The sequence below is a fragment of the Oncorhynchus tshawytscha genome, linkage group LG07, assembly GCF_018296145.1.
Source record: "Oncorhynchus tshawytscha isolate Ot180627B linkage group LG07, Otsh_v2.0, whole genome shotgun sequence".
Classification (NCBI taxonomy): domain Eukaryota; kingdom Metazoa; phylum Chordata; class Actinopteri; order Salmoniformes; family Salmonidae; genus Oncorhynchus; species Oncorhynchus tshawytscha.
Genome location: NC_056435.1, coordinates 62,731,956 through 62,747,874, shown reverse-complemented (window position 1 = coordinate 62,747,874; position 15,919 = coordinate 62,731,956). Strand labels below are relative to the sequence as shown.

Genomic DNA, 15,919 nt, shown 5'->3' with positions numbered 1-15,919 from the left:
TAGTCCACAAAGATGTTTTATGTAGACTAATGAACAAAATACTAAAATCTGTTGTTTTTGAGTAGAATATCCCTTTAATGATCTGAGCAGACTGTGACAATGCCACCCCAACAGGGCATTGTGGATGGCAGCAATGCACTGGCCAAGAGCCACAGCAGGAACAACAGTGGCATCAGCAACACCAGCGGGGGCAGCTCTGAAGCCACCACCCCTGACAGAGAGAGGCCCACCCAGGCCCTCCTCCGAGACTACGGTGAGCCCCTTGGAGAGAACATTCATGAGCCCTGTTCCAAAATCCAGACTTGTTCAAATAATATTTGCTTTCTTGGAGCGTTTCATTGAGCATGCTCTGAGTACCAAGTGGGCGGGGTATGCACTTTTGACACTATTCAGTTGGCGCCATTGTGCCAGGGAAGCTCAATCGAGGGCAGCTGAACTATTTTAAAAGAAAATAAATACTGTTTGAACCCATGTCTGCCAAAATCAATCAATCAATCAACCAACCTCTAGCCCTTCCCAGTTACTTAGCCTAGCCCTTCCCAGTTACTTAGCCTAGCCCTTCCCAGTTACTTAGCCTAGCCCTTCCCAGGTAGTGACCTCTAGGCCTTCCCAGGTAGTGACCTCTAGGCCTTCCCAGGTAGTGACCTCTAGGCCTTCCCAGGTAGTGACCTCTAGGCCTTCCCAGGTAGTGACCTCTAGGCCTTCCCAGGTAGTGACCTCTAGGCCTTCCCAGGTAGTGACCTCTAGGCCTTCCCAGGTAGTGACCTCTAGGCCTTCCCAGGTAGTGACCTCTAGGCCTTCCCAGGTAGTGACCTCTAGGCCTTCCCTATTTAGTAAACTAGAGCCCAGGGATAATACAGATAATATTTGACTAAAACATAATAATTTCAAACCTTGCTTACATTTTTATACGATGGGAACGGATTTCCAAAATGTATATCACTTGGAGCTGATTTCCTGGTGTTTTTACAGTCTTATGTCCAACAATGGATTCAAAAAAATATATATACAGTATATACAGCCTTATTCTAAAATGGATTAAATAAATGTTTTTCCCTCATTAATCTACACACAATACCTCATAATGCCAAGGCGAAAACTGTTTTTTAAACATTTTTGCAAATGTATTAAAAATAAAAAATAAACAGATATTTACTAGTCCTTGATATTGAGGGAGTTCAGTTAAGTGCACCAGGGCTATGGCCCGTGACATGCACAGGCAAAAGTGGGGTAGAGGAGCGCCCTTCTCAAATCGAACAGTGATCTGCGCCGCATGGTCATTTTGTCTCTCAAATTATACAGCACCAGTCAAAAGTTTGGACACACCTACTCATTCAAGGGTTTTTCTTTATTTTTACTATTTTATACATTGTAGAATAATAGTGAACACATCAACTATGAAATAACACATATGGATTCATGTAGTAACCAAAAAAGTGTTAAACAAATCAAAATATATTTAGTCACCCTTTGCCTTGATAACAGCTTTGCACAGTCTTGGTATTCTCGCAACCAGCTTCACCTGGAATGCTTTTCCAACAATCTTGAAGGTGTTCCCACATATGCTAAGCACGTGTTGGCTGCTTTTCCTTCACGCTACGGTCCAACTCATCCCAAACCATCTCAATTGTGTTGAGGTTGGGTGATTGTGGAGGCCAGGTCATCTGATGCAGCACTCCATCACACTTCTTCTTGGTCCAATAGCTCTTAAACAGCCTGGAGGTGTGTTTTGGGTCATTGTCCTGTTGAAAAACAAATGATACTCCCACTAAGCACAAACCAGATGGGATGGTATTTCGCTACAGAATGCTGTGGTAGCCATGCTGGTTAATTGTGCCTTGAATTCTAAATAAATCATTGACAGTGTTACCAGCAAAGCACCATCACACCACCTCCTCCATGCTTCACGGTGGGAACTACACATGTGGAGATCATCCGTTCACCTACTCTGTGTCTCACAAAGACATGGCGGTTGGAACCAAAAATCTCTAATTTGGAGTCATCAGACCAAGGACAGATTTCCACCGGTCTAATGTCCGTTGGTCGTGTTTCTTTGCCCAAGCAAGTCTCTTCCTCTTATTGATGTCCTTTAGTAGTGGTTTCTTTGCAGCAATTCAACCATGAAGGCCTGATTCACACAGTCCTCTCTGAACAGTTGATGTTGAGATGTCTGTTACTTGAACTCTGAAGCATTTATTTGGGCTGCAATTTCTGGGGCTGGTACCTACTAATGAAATTATCCTCTGCGGCAGAGGTAACTCTGGGTCTTCCTTTCCTGTTGCGGTCCGCATGAAAGCCAGTTTCATCATAGCGCTGGATGGTTTTTGCGACTGTACTTGAAGAAACTTTTAAAAGTTCTTGAAATGTTTCGCATTGACTGACCTTCATGTCTTCAAGTAGTTGTTTCTCTTTGCTTATTTGAACTGTTATTGCCATAATATGGACTTGGTCTTTTACCAAATAGGGCTATATTCTGAATGCAACTGATTGGCTGAAATGCATTAAGAAGGAAAGAAATTCCCCAAATTCACTTTGAACAAGGCACACCGGTTAATTGAAATGCATTCCAGGTGTCTACCTCATGAAGCTGGTTGAGAGAATAACAAGAGTGTGCAGAGCTGTCATCAAGGCAAACGGTGGCTACTTTGAAGAATCTGAAATATATATTAAATTTATATATATTTTCATTACTAGGTGATTCCATATGTGTTAATTCATAGTTTTGATGTCTTCACTGTTGTTTTACAATGTAGAGCATAATAATAGAGAAAAAGTAGTAGGTGTGTCAACTTTTGACTTCTACTGTATGTTTGATTTTTCAAATGAGTTTTCACTGGGAAGGCAGAGTAAGTATTTTTTTATCAAAAGAACTCTTGCGTCTGGTGTGAAAACACAGAATCCTTCTCATTACTCCACGTGCTTAACCTACGTCAACTTTGTTTTGAGCCGACTTCACCATCAACCAAAATGGGCACCTGGCTCATGCCCTGTAAGGTAGCCCGGTTCCAAAACGGGGCACCTGGCTCATGCCCTGTAAGGTAGCCCGGTTCCAAAACGGGGCACCTGGCTCATGCCCTGTAAGGTAGCCCGGTTCCAAAACGGGGCACCTGGCTCATGCCCTGTAAGGTAGCCCGGTTCCAAAACTGGGCACCTGGCTCCGTATGCAATCAACGCTAACCAGGTTCACCCAGGGCAGGCCTGGGGCATTAATAGAATCCCCACACTGACTGTTACCAGGGATTCCTATGCAGAGGTGGAGGTCAACAGGGTGATGGGGGGGACCTTATGGTAATACAGTGGTGGTGGTAAAACACTTCCACACAATTCAGTCCACAGTAGAGGGGTTTAGGCCAATTCCATTTCCACACAGTTCCGCTAATTAATTAAATCATTTAATGGTTTAAAGATGCTGACAAAAAGTAATCAACATAAAAATAAAATCAATTTGGTAGACATCTTTTCATTATTTTGACCTCTCTACATTATAACAGGAAGAGGAAGTGTAACTCTAACAGCCTATTAGCTAGAAGAGCTGCTGTTTAGCTGGTTAAACAAAGTTTAGCCATGTGTTGGCAAACATGTATGTCCAAGTCAAGAAACCTTACCAGCAGCACTATTTAAATGTAACCTTTTATTAGGCAAATTGGTTAAGAACAAATTCTTATTTACAATGACGGCCTACAGACATCGCTGGGCCAATTGTGTGCCAACCTATGGGAGTTTTTGATCATGGCCGGTTGTGATACAGCCTGGATTCTAGTGACGTCTCTAGCACTGAGATGCAGTGCGTTAGACCGCTGCACCACTCGGGAGCTGGTGGTAACCTACTGACTGGTAACCTACTGACTGGTAACCTACTGACTGGTAACCTACTGACTGGTAACCTACTGACTGGTAACCTACTGACTGGTAACCTACTGACTGGTAACCTATTAGCGGGTGCTTTTTCAAGCCTATGTCAGACACTCTAATCAGTGTAATTAGCCCCAATCAGTGTAATTTATTCAATATAATGAATTGAGAAACAAGAAAGTATGTAATTCAAAATCTGATTCCTGCTAGAGATATTCATAAAAATATGATTATATTTTTGTGGACCACCATGCAGTACCTTCGCAGACCCAAGGTTGAATTCCCCTGAGCTAGACTTTTACAGTAATGTTTCGATAAGAGTTTTGAATGTTGACTGTCTTCATTTATTTTTGTATTCCTGTCAGTCATGCTTTAGTAGTATTGTGGACATGTATGACATTGGGTAAAGGTGATTCCCAAAAATTATTATTTTCATATTTGCAGTGATGCTGTGTCGTTTTCAGTGATACTTATACTATCAGAATGCAGACGGTCGTGTGTCTGTCACTTGCTAGCTCTTCTCGCTATACAGCATGTGCAACTTGTGCATAAATATCTTAACTGCATGCATTAGTGTATACAGCCTTTGCATGTTTTATTTAAGCTGGAATATGAGCCTAGACCTGGAGTGAATCTCTGTTTCCTTGATTCCTCATGTCCTCCTTCATGTCACCTTCTCAAAGCACACTGGAGCAGAAATCTGAGATTCCTCCCCTCAGATCTTTTCCAATGTGTTTTGTGGAGGAGGCAAGGATAGAATACAATTGAGATTCAGCCACAAGTTATACCCACTGACTGGCTGCAAATGTCTTTCATAATAACTAATGCATGGCTATGCTGAACATCAACTAAATGCAGGCTTCCACTTGTGTGCAGCAACTGTACTGCAATTTCTTGGTTTTCTCAGACAAGTTCATTTCAAACAGAAACATGTTTTATTTTACTTGAAGTGTTGGCTTTTCCTTCATCTTAATTTGAACCTCTTAAGTTTCTGAAAGACAAGTGAAACACTTACAAACAAACAGTTCTATTGTTTTTTTTATTTTTTATGAACATGAGATAAACATGCATGTTTGGTTAAATTGTCCTAGTTTTGGCTACCATTCTATTGCCAACAAATGGCTGGGGGCCATTTCATGAATTGAAAAATGTCTGTCTTCTAATGAGGATTTTTCAATGAATTGAACATGGTATTTGACCTAATACATCCATAATATCCAACCTCATAAGGACTGCTCATATAGTACTGTCGTCATGCCGATTGCTTTGTGTGTGTAGCTGATGCTTATTGGACGTGCTCTGCCTGGTCCAGTAGTTACTAACCCCAGCTCTCCTTCTCTGCTCGTGGTTGTGTGACATGGCGTGGTATGGCGTTTTCTTCTGGGGGGTCATATCCCTAGCTCTCCATACAGATGCAGCGGCCGGATTGCTGATCCGCAGCATCCACCTTGTCACCCAGAGGCTCAACTCCCAGTGGAGGCCTGACATGAGCATCTCCCTGGCCGCTCTGGAGCTGCTGGCCGGCCTGGCCAAGGTAAAGCCCCATGGTCCTGTTCATTAGGCTTGCAACGTTTTAAACCCACCGTTTTTGCTCCATATACCCACTTGGGGTCCTATCAACGATACCTACATTGTCCATTTAAAGGAAATTTAAAACCATACATTGTAAGGTGATGGTGGACAACAAAGCCAGCATTTCTTTCCTTTCCCATGTTAGTAATTGTCATGGCAACAACAAACAGTATGAGGTGGGCAGACAACTATGGAAAGGCTATGATAATGAACACTGCAATGGAGATGAGTAAGAGCCAGGAGATTCTACAACAGACCTTTCAGTTGCCGTTCATTAAACACTGCTGGCTCTCCCTCCTCCTCAGGTGAGGACGAGTGTGGAGTCTGCAGACCGTAAACGTGCGGTCAGCTCGGTGTGTGGTTACATCGTGTACCAGTGCAGCCGGCCTGCCCCCCTCCACTCCAGAGACCTCCACTCTATGATCGTGGCAGCCTTCCAGTGTCTGTGTGTGTGGCTGACAGAACACCCTGACATGCTCAATGAAAAGGTAGAAGGGACCACAACACATTCTATCTGGACTACTACTGGGGATGGTCTCCCAGATTAAGCCCAGTAGGCTACTGGACTAAAAAGCCATCTTAATAACAAATGATTCAAAGGCATTTGATCCACCATTACTCAGGTTGCTATTTCCTTCTTTATTGATTTTGAGTGTGTTTTGGTCCAGGACAAGGCTTAATCCGTGTTCCTACTGTTCTGTCCATCTGAGAATGACCAAGGTACATAAAGATGGAAGAAATCAGCTCCATCTACTGTTTAGTTGTTTGAAATTGCTTGCGTCTGTGAACTACAGTTGCGATCATGTATAACGTGCTAATGCAGATGCAAGAGAGTAACGGAGAGCAAGCTGCAATACAGCAAACTTAAAAAACAAGGCATTTGTGGTAGTGCATGGAGGCTGCCATATTTATGCACTGCCACCTTTTGGACTTACCAGTTTATCGCTAAAGAAGCAAATATCAACCTTTTCTTGAATTTTGTAAAGTGTAGGTCATATCTTCCTTTTGAATCATTAATCGTTCAAATAGTCACAAATCCTCCGTTTGACATCATTGCGTTATTTAATCTGAATTTTTTTTGTGTTCTCTCTGACTTATGAACACTCTAAACTCACCAGGTGACTTTTGTGCCATGCAATGACATAGTGTTTTGTTGCAGGACTGTTTGATAGAGGTCCTGGAGATCGTGGAACTGGGCATATCGGGCAGCAAGTCCAAGACGGGTGACCAGGAAGTGCGTTACAAAGGGGACAAGGAGCACAACCCGGCCTCCATGAGGGTGAAGGATGCTGCTGAGGCCACCCTGTCATGGTGAGGGCCACCTGAGAGGAGTAATGGTTCTGTAGGGAAAGATTATTATTAAGCTGCATTACCTTTTGGTGCTCTCTTTAATGGGCAATCTGTGATTGGTACATCCGTTTTTGGACTTAATGATATGTTACAAGTTTTGAGGCGTTTGATGCCAGTTCCTACTTCACAGTAGGGCCATTAGAATTATTTTGTATTCTTACATTTTTTTCCCCCATAAATGCCTTCTTGAACATGAGAACTTTCATGTGCCTTAATTACAAACTTGTATGGGATCCATAAATATATAAATGTTATTAAATGGTGAGCCTAGTTTAACCAAGGAGAAAGGAATCTGCTATACAGGGAGATAGAAAGGATCCTTCCTGGCTAGTCATGATTGGCTGAGATATATACGGGGTGATTGGACATGCCGAGAGATGAGTCCTGATTGGTCTGTGACAGTTTCCTGTCGATAACAGAATGGGCTCTTCCCTGGTGAGTATGTAAATCATCTTTGCTACTGCAGATTTGTCGAAATATATACCTATGGACAACTGCAATAGTGTTGCTTTTGCTCTCAAAAACATGGCTGCCCTAAATTTAGATGGGTTTAAGTACAGGGACAACTTTCTGTAGAGCCTCAAAACATGCTTAAAACATGTTTGGGTTTTATGGATGGTCAGTCCTTGCATCCATAGCTCTATTTTATGAATTTGTGAGTGATTTATTTTCTCAAGCCCCATTCATTAGCTGTTCACCAAAAGTTTTGTTTTCACTGCTTTGCCCCTTTAGCTAAACTACAAAATGGCCGTCCTCCTCTTGTTTTTGTGGACCTCTTAGGTCGAAATTATAGTTTTAACCATGTTTTGGAGCTATACAGTTTTTGTTTACAATAACTTTGTTTGCAAATGTCTTACTTCGTCAAAGCCATTGGGTTATATGCAGTATCCACACCTATTTATACCTTGTTGGGAATCATGCAGTATCCACACCTATTTATACCTTGTTGGGCATCATGCAGTATCCACACCTATTTATACCTTGTGGGCATCATGCAGTATCCACACCTATTTATACCTTGTTGGCATCATGCATTAGTGGAAAAAGTAGACACTTGTCATACTTGAGTAAAAGTAAAGATACCTTAACGGAAAATGATTCAAGCAAAAGTGAAAGTCTACCAGTAAAAGTCGTATTTGGTTTTAAACATACTTAAGTATAACAAGTAAATGTAATTGCTCAAATATACTTAAGTACCAGAAGTAGACGTATATATCATTTCAAATTCCTTTTATTAGGCAAACCAGGTGGCACAATTTGCCCTTTTAAATTTTATTTACAGATAGCCAGGGGCAAACTCCAACACTCAGACATCAGTTACAAATGAAGCATGTGTTTAGTGAGTCCAGATCAGAGGCAGTAGGGATGACCAGGGATGTTCTCTGTTTAGTGAGTCCAGATCAGAGGCAGTAGGGATGACCAGGGATGTTCTCTGTTTAGTGAGTCCAGATCAGAGGCAGTAGGGATGACCAGGGATGTTATCTGTTTAGTGAGTCCAGATCAGAGGCAGTAGGGATGACCAGGGATGTTCTCTTGGTAAGTGTGTGAATTAGGCAATTTTACTGTCCTGCTAAGCATTAAAAATGAATACTTTTGGGTGTCAGGGAAAATGTAGTAAAAAGTACATCATTTTCTCTCGGGAATGTTTTGAAGTAAAAGTTGTCAAAAATACCCCAAAAAAGTACTCAAGTAGTACTTAAGGACTTTACACCACTGGCTGTATGCAGTATCCATGCTTATTTACATCTTGTTGGGCTGTATGCACTATCCACACCTATTGGAACCTGGATATCGTGGTAATGCAGTATCCACACCTATTGGAACCTGGATATTGTGGTAATGCAGTATCCACACCTATTGGAACCTGGATATCGTGGTAATGCAGTATCCACACCTATTGGAACCTGGATATTGTGGTAATGCAGTATCCACACCTATTGGAACCTGGATATCGTGGTAATGCAGTATCCACACCTATTGGAACCTGGATATCGTGGTAATGCAGTATCCACACCTATTGGAACCTGGATATCGTGGTAATGCAGTATCCACACCTATTGGAGCCTGGATATCACACATATTGGAGCCTGGATATCGTGGTAATGCAGTATCCACACCTATTGGAGCCTGGATATCGTGGTAATGCAGTATCCACACATATTGGAACCTGGATATCGTGGTAATGCAGTATCCACACCTATTGGAGCCTGGATATCACACATATTGGAGCCTGGATATCGTGGTAATGCAGTATCCACACCTATTGGAGCCTGGATATCGTGGTAATGCAGTATCCACACATATTGGAACCTGGATATCGTGGTAATGCAGTATCCACACCTATTGGAGCCTGGATATCACACATATTGGAGCCTGGATATCACACATATTGGAGCCTGGATATCGTGGTAATGCAGTATCCACACCTATTGGAGCCTGGATATCGTGGTAATGCAGTATCCACACCTATTGGAACCTGGATATCGTGGTAATGCAGTATCCACACCTATTGGAGCCTGGATATCACACATATTGGAGCCTGGATATCGTGGTAATGCAGTATCCACACCTGTTGGAGCCTGGATATCGTGGTAATGCAGTATCCACACCTATTGGAGCCTGGATATCACACATATTGGAGCCTGGATATCGTGGTAATGCAGTATCTACACCTATTGGAGCCTGGATATCACACATATTGGAGCCTGAATATCGTGGTAATGCAGTATCCACACTTATTGGAGCCTGGATATCACACCTATTGGAACCTGGATATCGTGGTAATGCAGTATCCACACCTATTGGAGCCTGGATATCGTGGTAATGCAGTATCCACACCTATTGGAGCCTGAATATCGTGGTAATGCAGTATCCACACCTATTGGAGCCTGGATGTCGTGGTAATTCAGTGATACATTGATCCACTCACTATAAAATATGAAAGATGCACCTTTAGTGAAAAGGTACAAAATGGCAATGGAAGGATCGAAGCCCTTTCTCCTGAGAATCAATTATTTGGAAGATGTTCATTCTTTGCATTATGCACAGCAGAATAAGAAGTCTGCTTTGCATCTCTGAGTTCCATACATATTTACTAGTCCTTGATATTGACTGTGATCAGGGATTCATATGCAAAGGTGGAGGTTAACACTTTGGAGGGACTTTATGATAATACCATAGTACACCAGCAGGTGGCGGTAATCCACAATTCAATCCACAGTAGAGGGGTTTAGGGCAACTCCATTTCAACAGTTAAGAGAATTCATTCAATTCAGTTCATGGTTTGAAGGTATTGACAATTGTTTTTCATTATGATTTGAGTTGAATGCATTCATTGACTGCCCTGGTATATTCCCCATCACTCCAATATGGGGGGTGTGTGTGTGTGTGTGTGTGTGTGTGTGTGTGTGTGGTAGAGCGCTCAGGACTGGGGTGGGCGGACTGGATTATGCATGTATGTATGCCTCCCTCAGTCTGAGGTCCTGAGTGCTCTACCTCACACACACACTACATGACCAAAAGTATGTGGACACCTGCTTGTCAAATATCTCATTACAAAATCATGGGCATTAATATGGAATTGTTCCCCTCTTTGCCGCTATAACAGCTTCCAGTCTTCTAAGGCTTTCCACTGAATGTTGGAACGTTGCTGAGGGGACTTGCTTCCATTCAGCCTCGAGCATTAGTGAGGTCGGGTACTGATGTTGGGCGATTAGGCCTGGCTCGCAGTCGGCGTTCCAATTCTTCCCAAAGGTGTTCGATGGGATTGAGGTCAGGGCTCTGTGCATGCCAGTCAAGCTCTTCCACACCGATCGCAACAAACCATTTCTGTTTGGACCTTGCTTTGTGCATGTGTGCATTGTCATGCTGAAACAAGAAAGGGCCTTCCCCAACCTGTTGCCACAAAGTTGGAGGTACAGAATTGTCTAGAATGTCATTGTATTCTGTAGCATTAAGATTAAGTAAGGGGCCTAGCCTGAACCATGAAAAACAACCACAAACCATTATTCCTCCTCCACCAAGCGTTAGTTTGCACTATGCATTTATTTTTTGGTTACACCACTCCAGTTGACGCTTGGCATTACATGATCTTAGGCTTGTGTGCAGCAGCTCAGCCATGGAAACCCATTTCATGAAGCTCCTGACGAACAGTTATTGTGCTGACGTTGCTTCCAGAAGCAGTTTGGAACTCTGTAGTAAGTGTTGCAACCACAGACAAACTATTTTTACACTCTTCAGCACTCTGCAGTCCCGTTCTGTGAGCTTGTGTGGCCTACCACTTTGCGGCTAAGCCGTTACTGCTCCTTGACATTTCCACTTCACAATAACAGCACTTACTGTTGATTGGGGCAGCTGTAGCAGGGCAGAAATTTGACAAACTGACTTGTTGGAAAGGTGTCATCCTATGACGGTGCCACGTTAAAAGTCACTGAGCTCTTCAGCGAGGCCATTCTACTGCCAATGTTTGTCTATGGAGACAGCATGGCTGTGTGCTCCATTTTATATACCTTTCAGCAACGGGCTGAAATAGCTGAATCCACTCATTTGAAGGGGTGTATACAGTGCCTTCGGAAAGTATTCAGACCCCTTGACTTTTTCTACATTTCTTTACGTGACAGCCTTATTCTAAAATTGAGGGGGTGGGGGCATTTAAATCAATCTACACACCCTACCCCATAATGATGACAAAGCAACAACAGGTTTTTAGAAGTGTTTACTAATTTATAAATACAAAACTGAAAGTATATTTACGTAACTATTCAGACCCTTCACTCAGTACTTTGTTGAAGCACCTTTGGCAACGATTACAGCCTCGAGTCTTCTTGGGTATGACGCTATAAGCTTGTCACACCTGTATTTGGGGAGTTTCTCCCATTCTTCTCTGCAGATCCTCTCAAGCTCTGTCAGGTTGGATGAGAAGCGTCGCTGCACAGCTATTTTCAGGTCTCTCCAGAGATGTTCGATCGAGTTTATGTCCGGGCTCTGGCTGGGTCACTCAAGGACATTCAGAGACTTGTCCCAAAGCCACTCCTGCGCTGTCTTGGCTGTGTGCTTAGAGTTGTTATCCTGTTGGAAGGTGAGCCTTTGTCCCAGCCTGAGGTCTTGAGCGCTCTGGAGCAAGTTATTATTTTTATTTTTATCAAGGATCTTTCTGTACTTTGCTCTTTCCCTCAATCCTGACTAGTCTCCCAGTCCCTGCCACTGAAAAACATCCCCACAGCATGATGCTGCCACCACCATGCTTCACCGTAGGGATAGTGCCAGGTTTCCTCCAGACGTGACACTTGGCATTCAGGCCAAAAAGTTCTATCTTGGTTTCATCAGACCAGAGAATCTTGTTTCCATGCGGACAGTCATGGCCACTCTACCATAAATGCCTGATTGGTGGAGTGCTGCAGAGATGGTTGTCCTTCTGGAAGGTTCTCCCATCTCTACAGAGGAACTCTGGAGCTCTGTCAGTGACCATTGGGTTCTTGGTCATATCCCTGACCAATGACCTTCTCCCCTGATTACTCAATTTCGAGTCTCATAGCAAAGGGTCTGAATAAGGTATTTTGTGTGTGTGGATTGATGAAATAAAATGCTGATACATTTTAGAATAAGGCTGTAATGTAACAAAATGTGTAAAAGTCAAGGGGTCTGAATACTTTCCAAATGCACTGTACCTTCACATGATACACCAAATTGTTTGATTATACACCTTACCCCAAAGGCTGAAAGATACAGAACCATATTGATCATTGTTTAAATATGCTACATGGGGGATAATTAAAATCATAAAACAATTCTAGTCCATCACATTTACATAGGCCTACCCACTGCCTCTGGGCCTACCTAGTATTAGTGACATCGATTACTTCTATCACAGTATATTAATCACAAACAGAGTGTAGACGTTTATGATCTAGTTCATAGATTAAAAGGCTTTACAGGGTGTTGTTCATACATGCATTGTGTCTCCAGTTCCTCCACCTGGCTGTCGCTCTGGAAACAGTTTTCATTAATTCAACACACCACTGTTTTCCTAATCTTAAATCACAGTGCTAAAGTAAGTAGCTTCCTCGCTATACCTGTGTTGTCTCTATCCAGTTCCTCCACCTTGTTCTTATGGAACTGCAGTTCATCTAGATTTGTTTGTTTGTTCCTATTATTTTTTTATATTTTTTTTTACCCTTTTTCTCCCTATTTTTCGTGGTATCCAATTTGGTAGTTAGTCTTGTCCCTTCACTGCAACTCCCTTAGGGATTCGGGAGAGGTGAAGGTCAAGAGCCGTGCATCCTCCGAAACTCAACTCAACCAAGCTGCACTGCTTCTAGACACAATGCCCTCTTAACCCGGTAGCCAGCCGCACCAATGTGTCGGAGGAAACACCGTACAACTGGCGACTGTGTCAGTGTGCATTACGCCCGGCCCGCCACAGGAGTCGCTCGTGCGCGATGGGACAAGGACATCCCTGCCGGCCAAACCCTCCCCTAACCCGGGCGGCGCTGGGCCAATTGTGCGCCGCCACATGGGTCTTCCGGTCGAGGCCGACTGCGATAGAGCCTGGACTCGAACCAGGATGTCTAGTGGCACAGCTAGCACTGTGATGCAGTGCCTTAGACCACTGCGTCACTCGGGAGGCCTGCAGTTCATTATTAGTGACCCTCAGCTCAACACTGGTCTTCCACATGGCTCTCACTGGCTGTCAGTCTGGTCCCCGTGTTCCTCAGCTCCACACTCTGGTCCTCCACATAGCTCTCACTGGCTGTCAGTCTGGTCCCCGTGTTCCTCAGCTCCACACTCTGGTCCTCCACATGGCTCTCAGTGGCTGTCAGTCTGGTCCCCGTGTTCCTCAGCTCCACACGCTGGTCCTCCACATGGCTCTCACTGGCTGTCAGTCTGGTCCCCGTGTTCCTCAGCTCCACACTCTGGTCCTCCACATGGCTCTCACTGGCTGTCAGTCTGGTCCCCGTGTTCCTCAGATCCACCACCATGTCTCTCCCCCTTCACTCTGACCCTGTTGAGTAATGTCATTCTCTCTGACCCCTCCACTCTCTCCATTCCCCAGACAGAACAGCAACACCAGTAGAGCTACAGCATCCCTCATTCTGAAACGATGCCTCTTCAGAACTAATGTAGTCTATTAGGCTCAGTCCTCTTCTTTATATACACACCGGTCTTGGTGAACCAATACATGGAACAGGTGTAATCAGTGGAACATTTTGAGAACATCGCCAAGGTCTATGTGTGATGTAACAGAACAAAGGTTAAAGATATGAGGTGTTATAAGGACATGGGGAAATTGAAACCTTTTACTCTGTTTAAAGTCTCTCTCTTTAAAGGAGTCGGTCAACCTACCACTTGTTTTGGTAATCAGCTGAAGGATGGGACTGAAGAAAATAAGATGTTTTAGAAGCTATACCGTGTTTGTTTACAAATACATTGTTGGCAAACAATGGAGTAAAACAACCTTTATTTTTGGGGTTCTGCTGAGCGAAAGAGTTGAACTAAGCTCACGAGGCATTTATTTGTCGTATTGTCCCACGAACTATCAATCATTTAAGTCCAAAAATGTATATACCAATCAGACTGTAGCTTTTAATTGTTTGCAACCATTTTACCTGAAGTATTTATGTCTAATTACAAAATACGTTGACTAATCCACTTTATTCAGGGTTTACGTGTTTATTCATATACTATTCAGTGTTTTGAAATGTATTATAGTGGGGATTTCTGCCTCGTATGTCCTTTCGATCTTTCCAATGCACTGTACCTCTGGAACACAGGATGTTTGCGGCACCTTCATTGGGGAGGACGGGCTCGTGGTAATGACAGGAGCGGAATTAGTGGAATGGTATCAAATACATCAAACTCATGGTTTCCAGGTGTTTGATGCCATTCCAATGGCTCCGTTCTGGCCATTTTATTACGAGCCGTTCTCCTTCCAGTAGCTCTGAAGTCACTCCTCATCCTCTCTTTACTCTCCCTGTCAGTACTGCACCTCTGGAGTCACTAGTAGCCACAGTCTTAAACCCCGCCTATTTCTAGTTTCTCTTCTTAATGTGATTTCAAACCTAAGCTTAACTACACTGCAAACCTTACACCTAACCCTTAAATTAAGACCAAAAAGCACATTTTTGTTTTCTACATTTTTAATGATTTAGCTAATTTTACTTTGTGGCTGTGGTAACTAGTGGAAACCCTCTCTTTGCGCTCCCTGACAGTATAATGCAAGTCCTGGGGGCGTTCCCGTCACCTAGTGGCCCCGCCTCCCCCTGCAGCCTGCTGAACGAGGACACCCTGATCAAGTACTCCAGGCTGACCTCCACCAGTCACAAGAACTTCCGCTACTTTGTCCTGGACAACTCTGTTATCCTGGCCATGCTGGAGCAGCCGCTGGGCAATGAACAGAGTCAGTTATCCCCAACGTTCTTGTCAGTTATCCCCAACGTGCTTGTCAGTTATCCCCAACGTGCTTGTCAGTTATCCCCAACGTGCTTGTCAGTTATCCCCAACGTGCTTGTCAGTTATCAGTCCTCAACATGTTCACTGATACCAGACTGATAGCTAATAAGAATTAGTCTTAAAAATGTTTCAACTTTTAGCAACAAAAAACAAAGTCCACTCCCCCCAATTTGTGTGTCTTCTGTATGATGTCGAATGAGAAAGACCCTTTTGACGTGGTTGCCGTGTGTGTGTGTCAGCAGATCCCTGTCCCTCCGTGACCATGTTGATCAGGGGGATGTCCGGGAGACACGCCTGGACCATGCAGCTCTTCCATCAGCCCAGGGAGGCCCGCGCCAGCCACAAGGTAACACATGGTAGATAACCCTTTAGATTCATCATGGTGATATGGTCACTACATTTCTATTAGTGTCCAGGTTTACATTAACATCTAATTTAACTAGCAACTCCATTGTTATAAAGCAGCTTTTTTCACATAGCTTTAATGAGACACTAGTAATGTCAAGTAGTGCAATATTCTCATTCAAAATGAACAATGATTCCTGATGTTGGTCCCAGACCTGTTTTGGTGAAAACATGTCTGCGTCAGGGCATTGATATTCATTGTAGAGCTTTTAACCATGCTAACTGATCAGATGTCAGCTCATGTTTCTTGTTGAGTCTTCCCAGCTCCTTTCTCAGGGGTATGTGTCTCTCT

General features: G+C 43.5%; 1 protein-coding gene across 11 annotated transcripts in view; it reads left to right on the top strand.

Annotated features, from left to right (window-relative positions):
- The window catches only part of LOC112255014 (ral GTPase-activating protein subunit beta-like), a 53,338-nt gene that overhangs the window by 24,001 nt on the left and 13,418 nt on the right, over positions 1-15,919 (top strand). For 7 of the 11 annotated variants that reach the window (XM_042324798.1, XM_042324806.1, XM_042324805.1 and 4 more), the window contains 6 exons: positions 115-253; positions 5,253-5,386; positions 5,730-5,912; positions 6,584-6,735; positions 14,982-15,169; positions 15,462-15,568. In XM_042324798.1, the coding sequence (XP_042180732.1) occupies positions 115-253; positions 5,253-5,386; positions 5,730-5,912; positions 6,584-6,735; positions 14,982-15,169; positions 15,462-15,568 (903 nt within the window). The remainder of the gene's footprint in view (positions 1-114; positions 254-5,252; positions 5,387-5,729; positions 5,913-6,583; positions 6,736-14,981; positions 15,170-15,461; positions 15,569-15,919) is intronic. The other 4 variants (XM_042324801.1, XM_042324808.1, XM_042324800.1 and 1 more) reach the window with 2 other exon arrangements.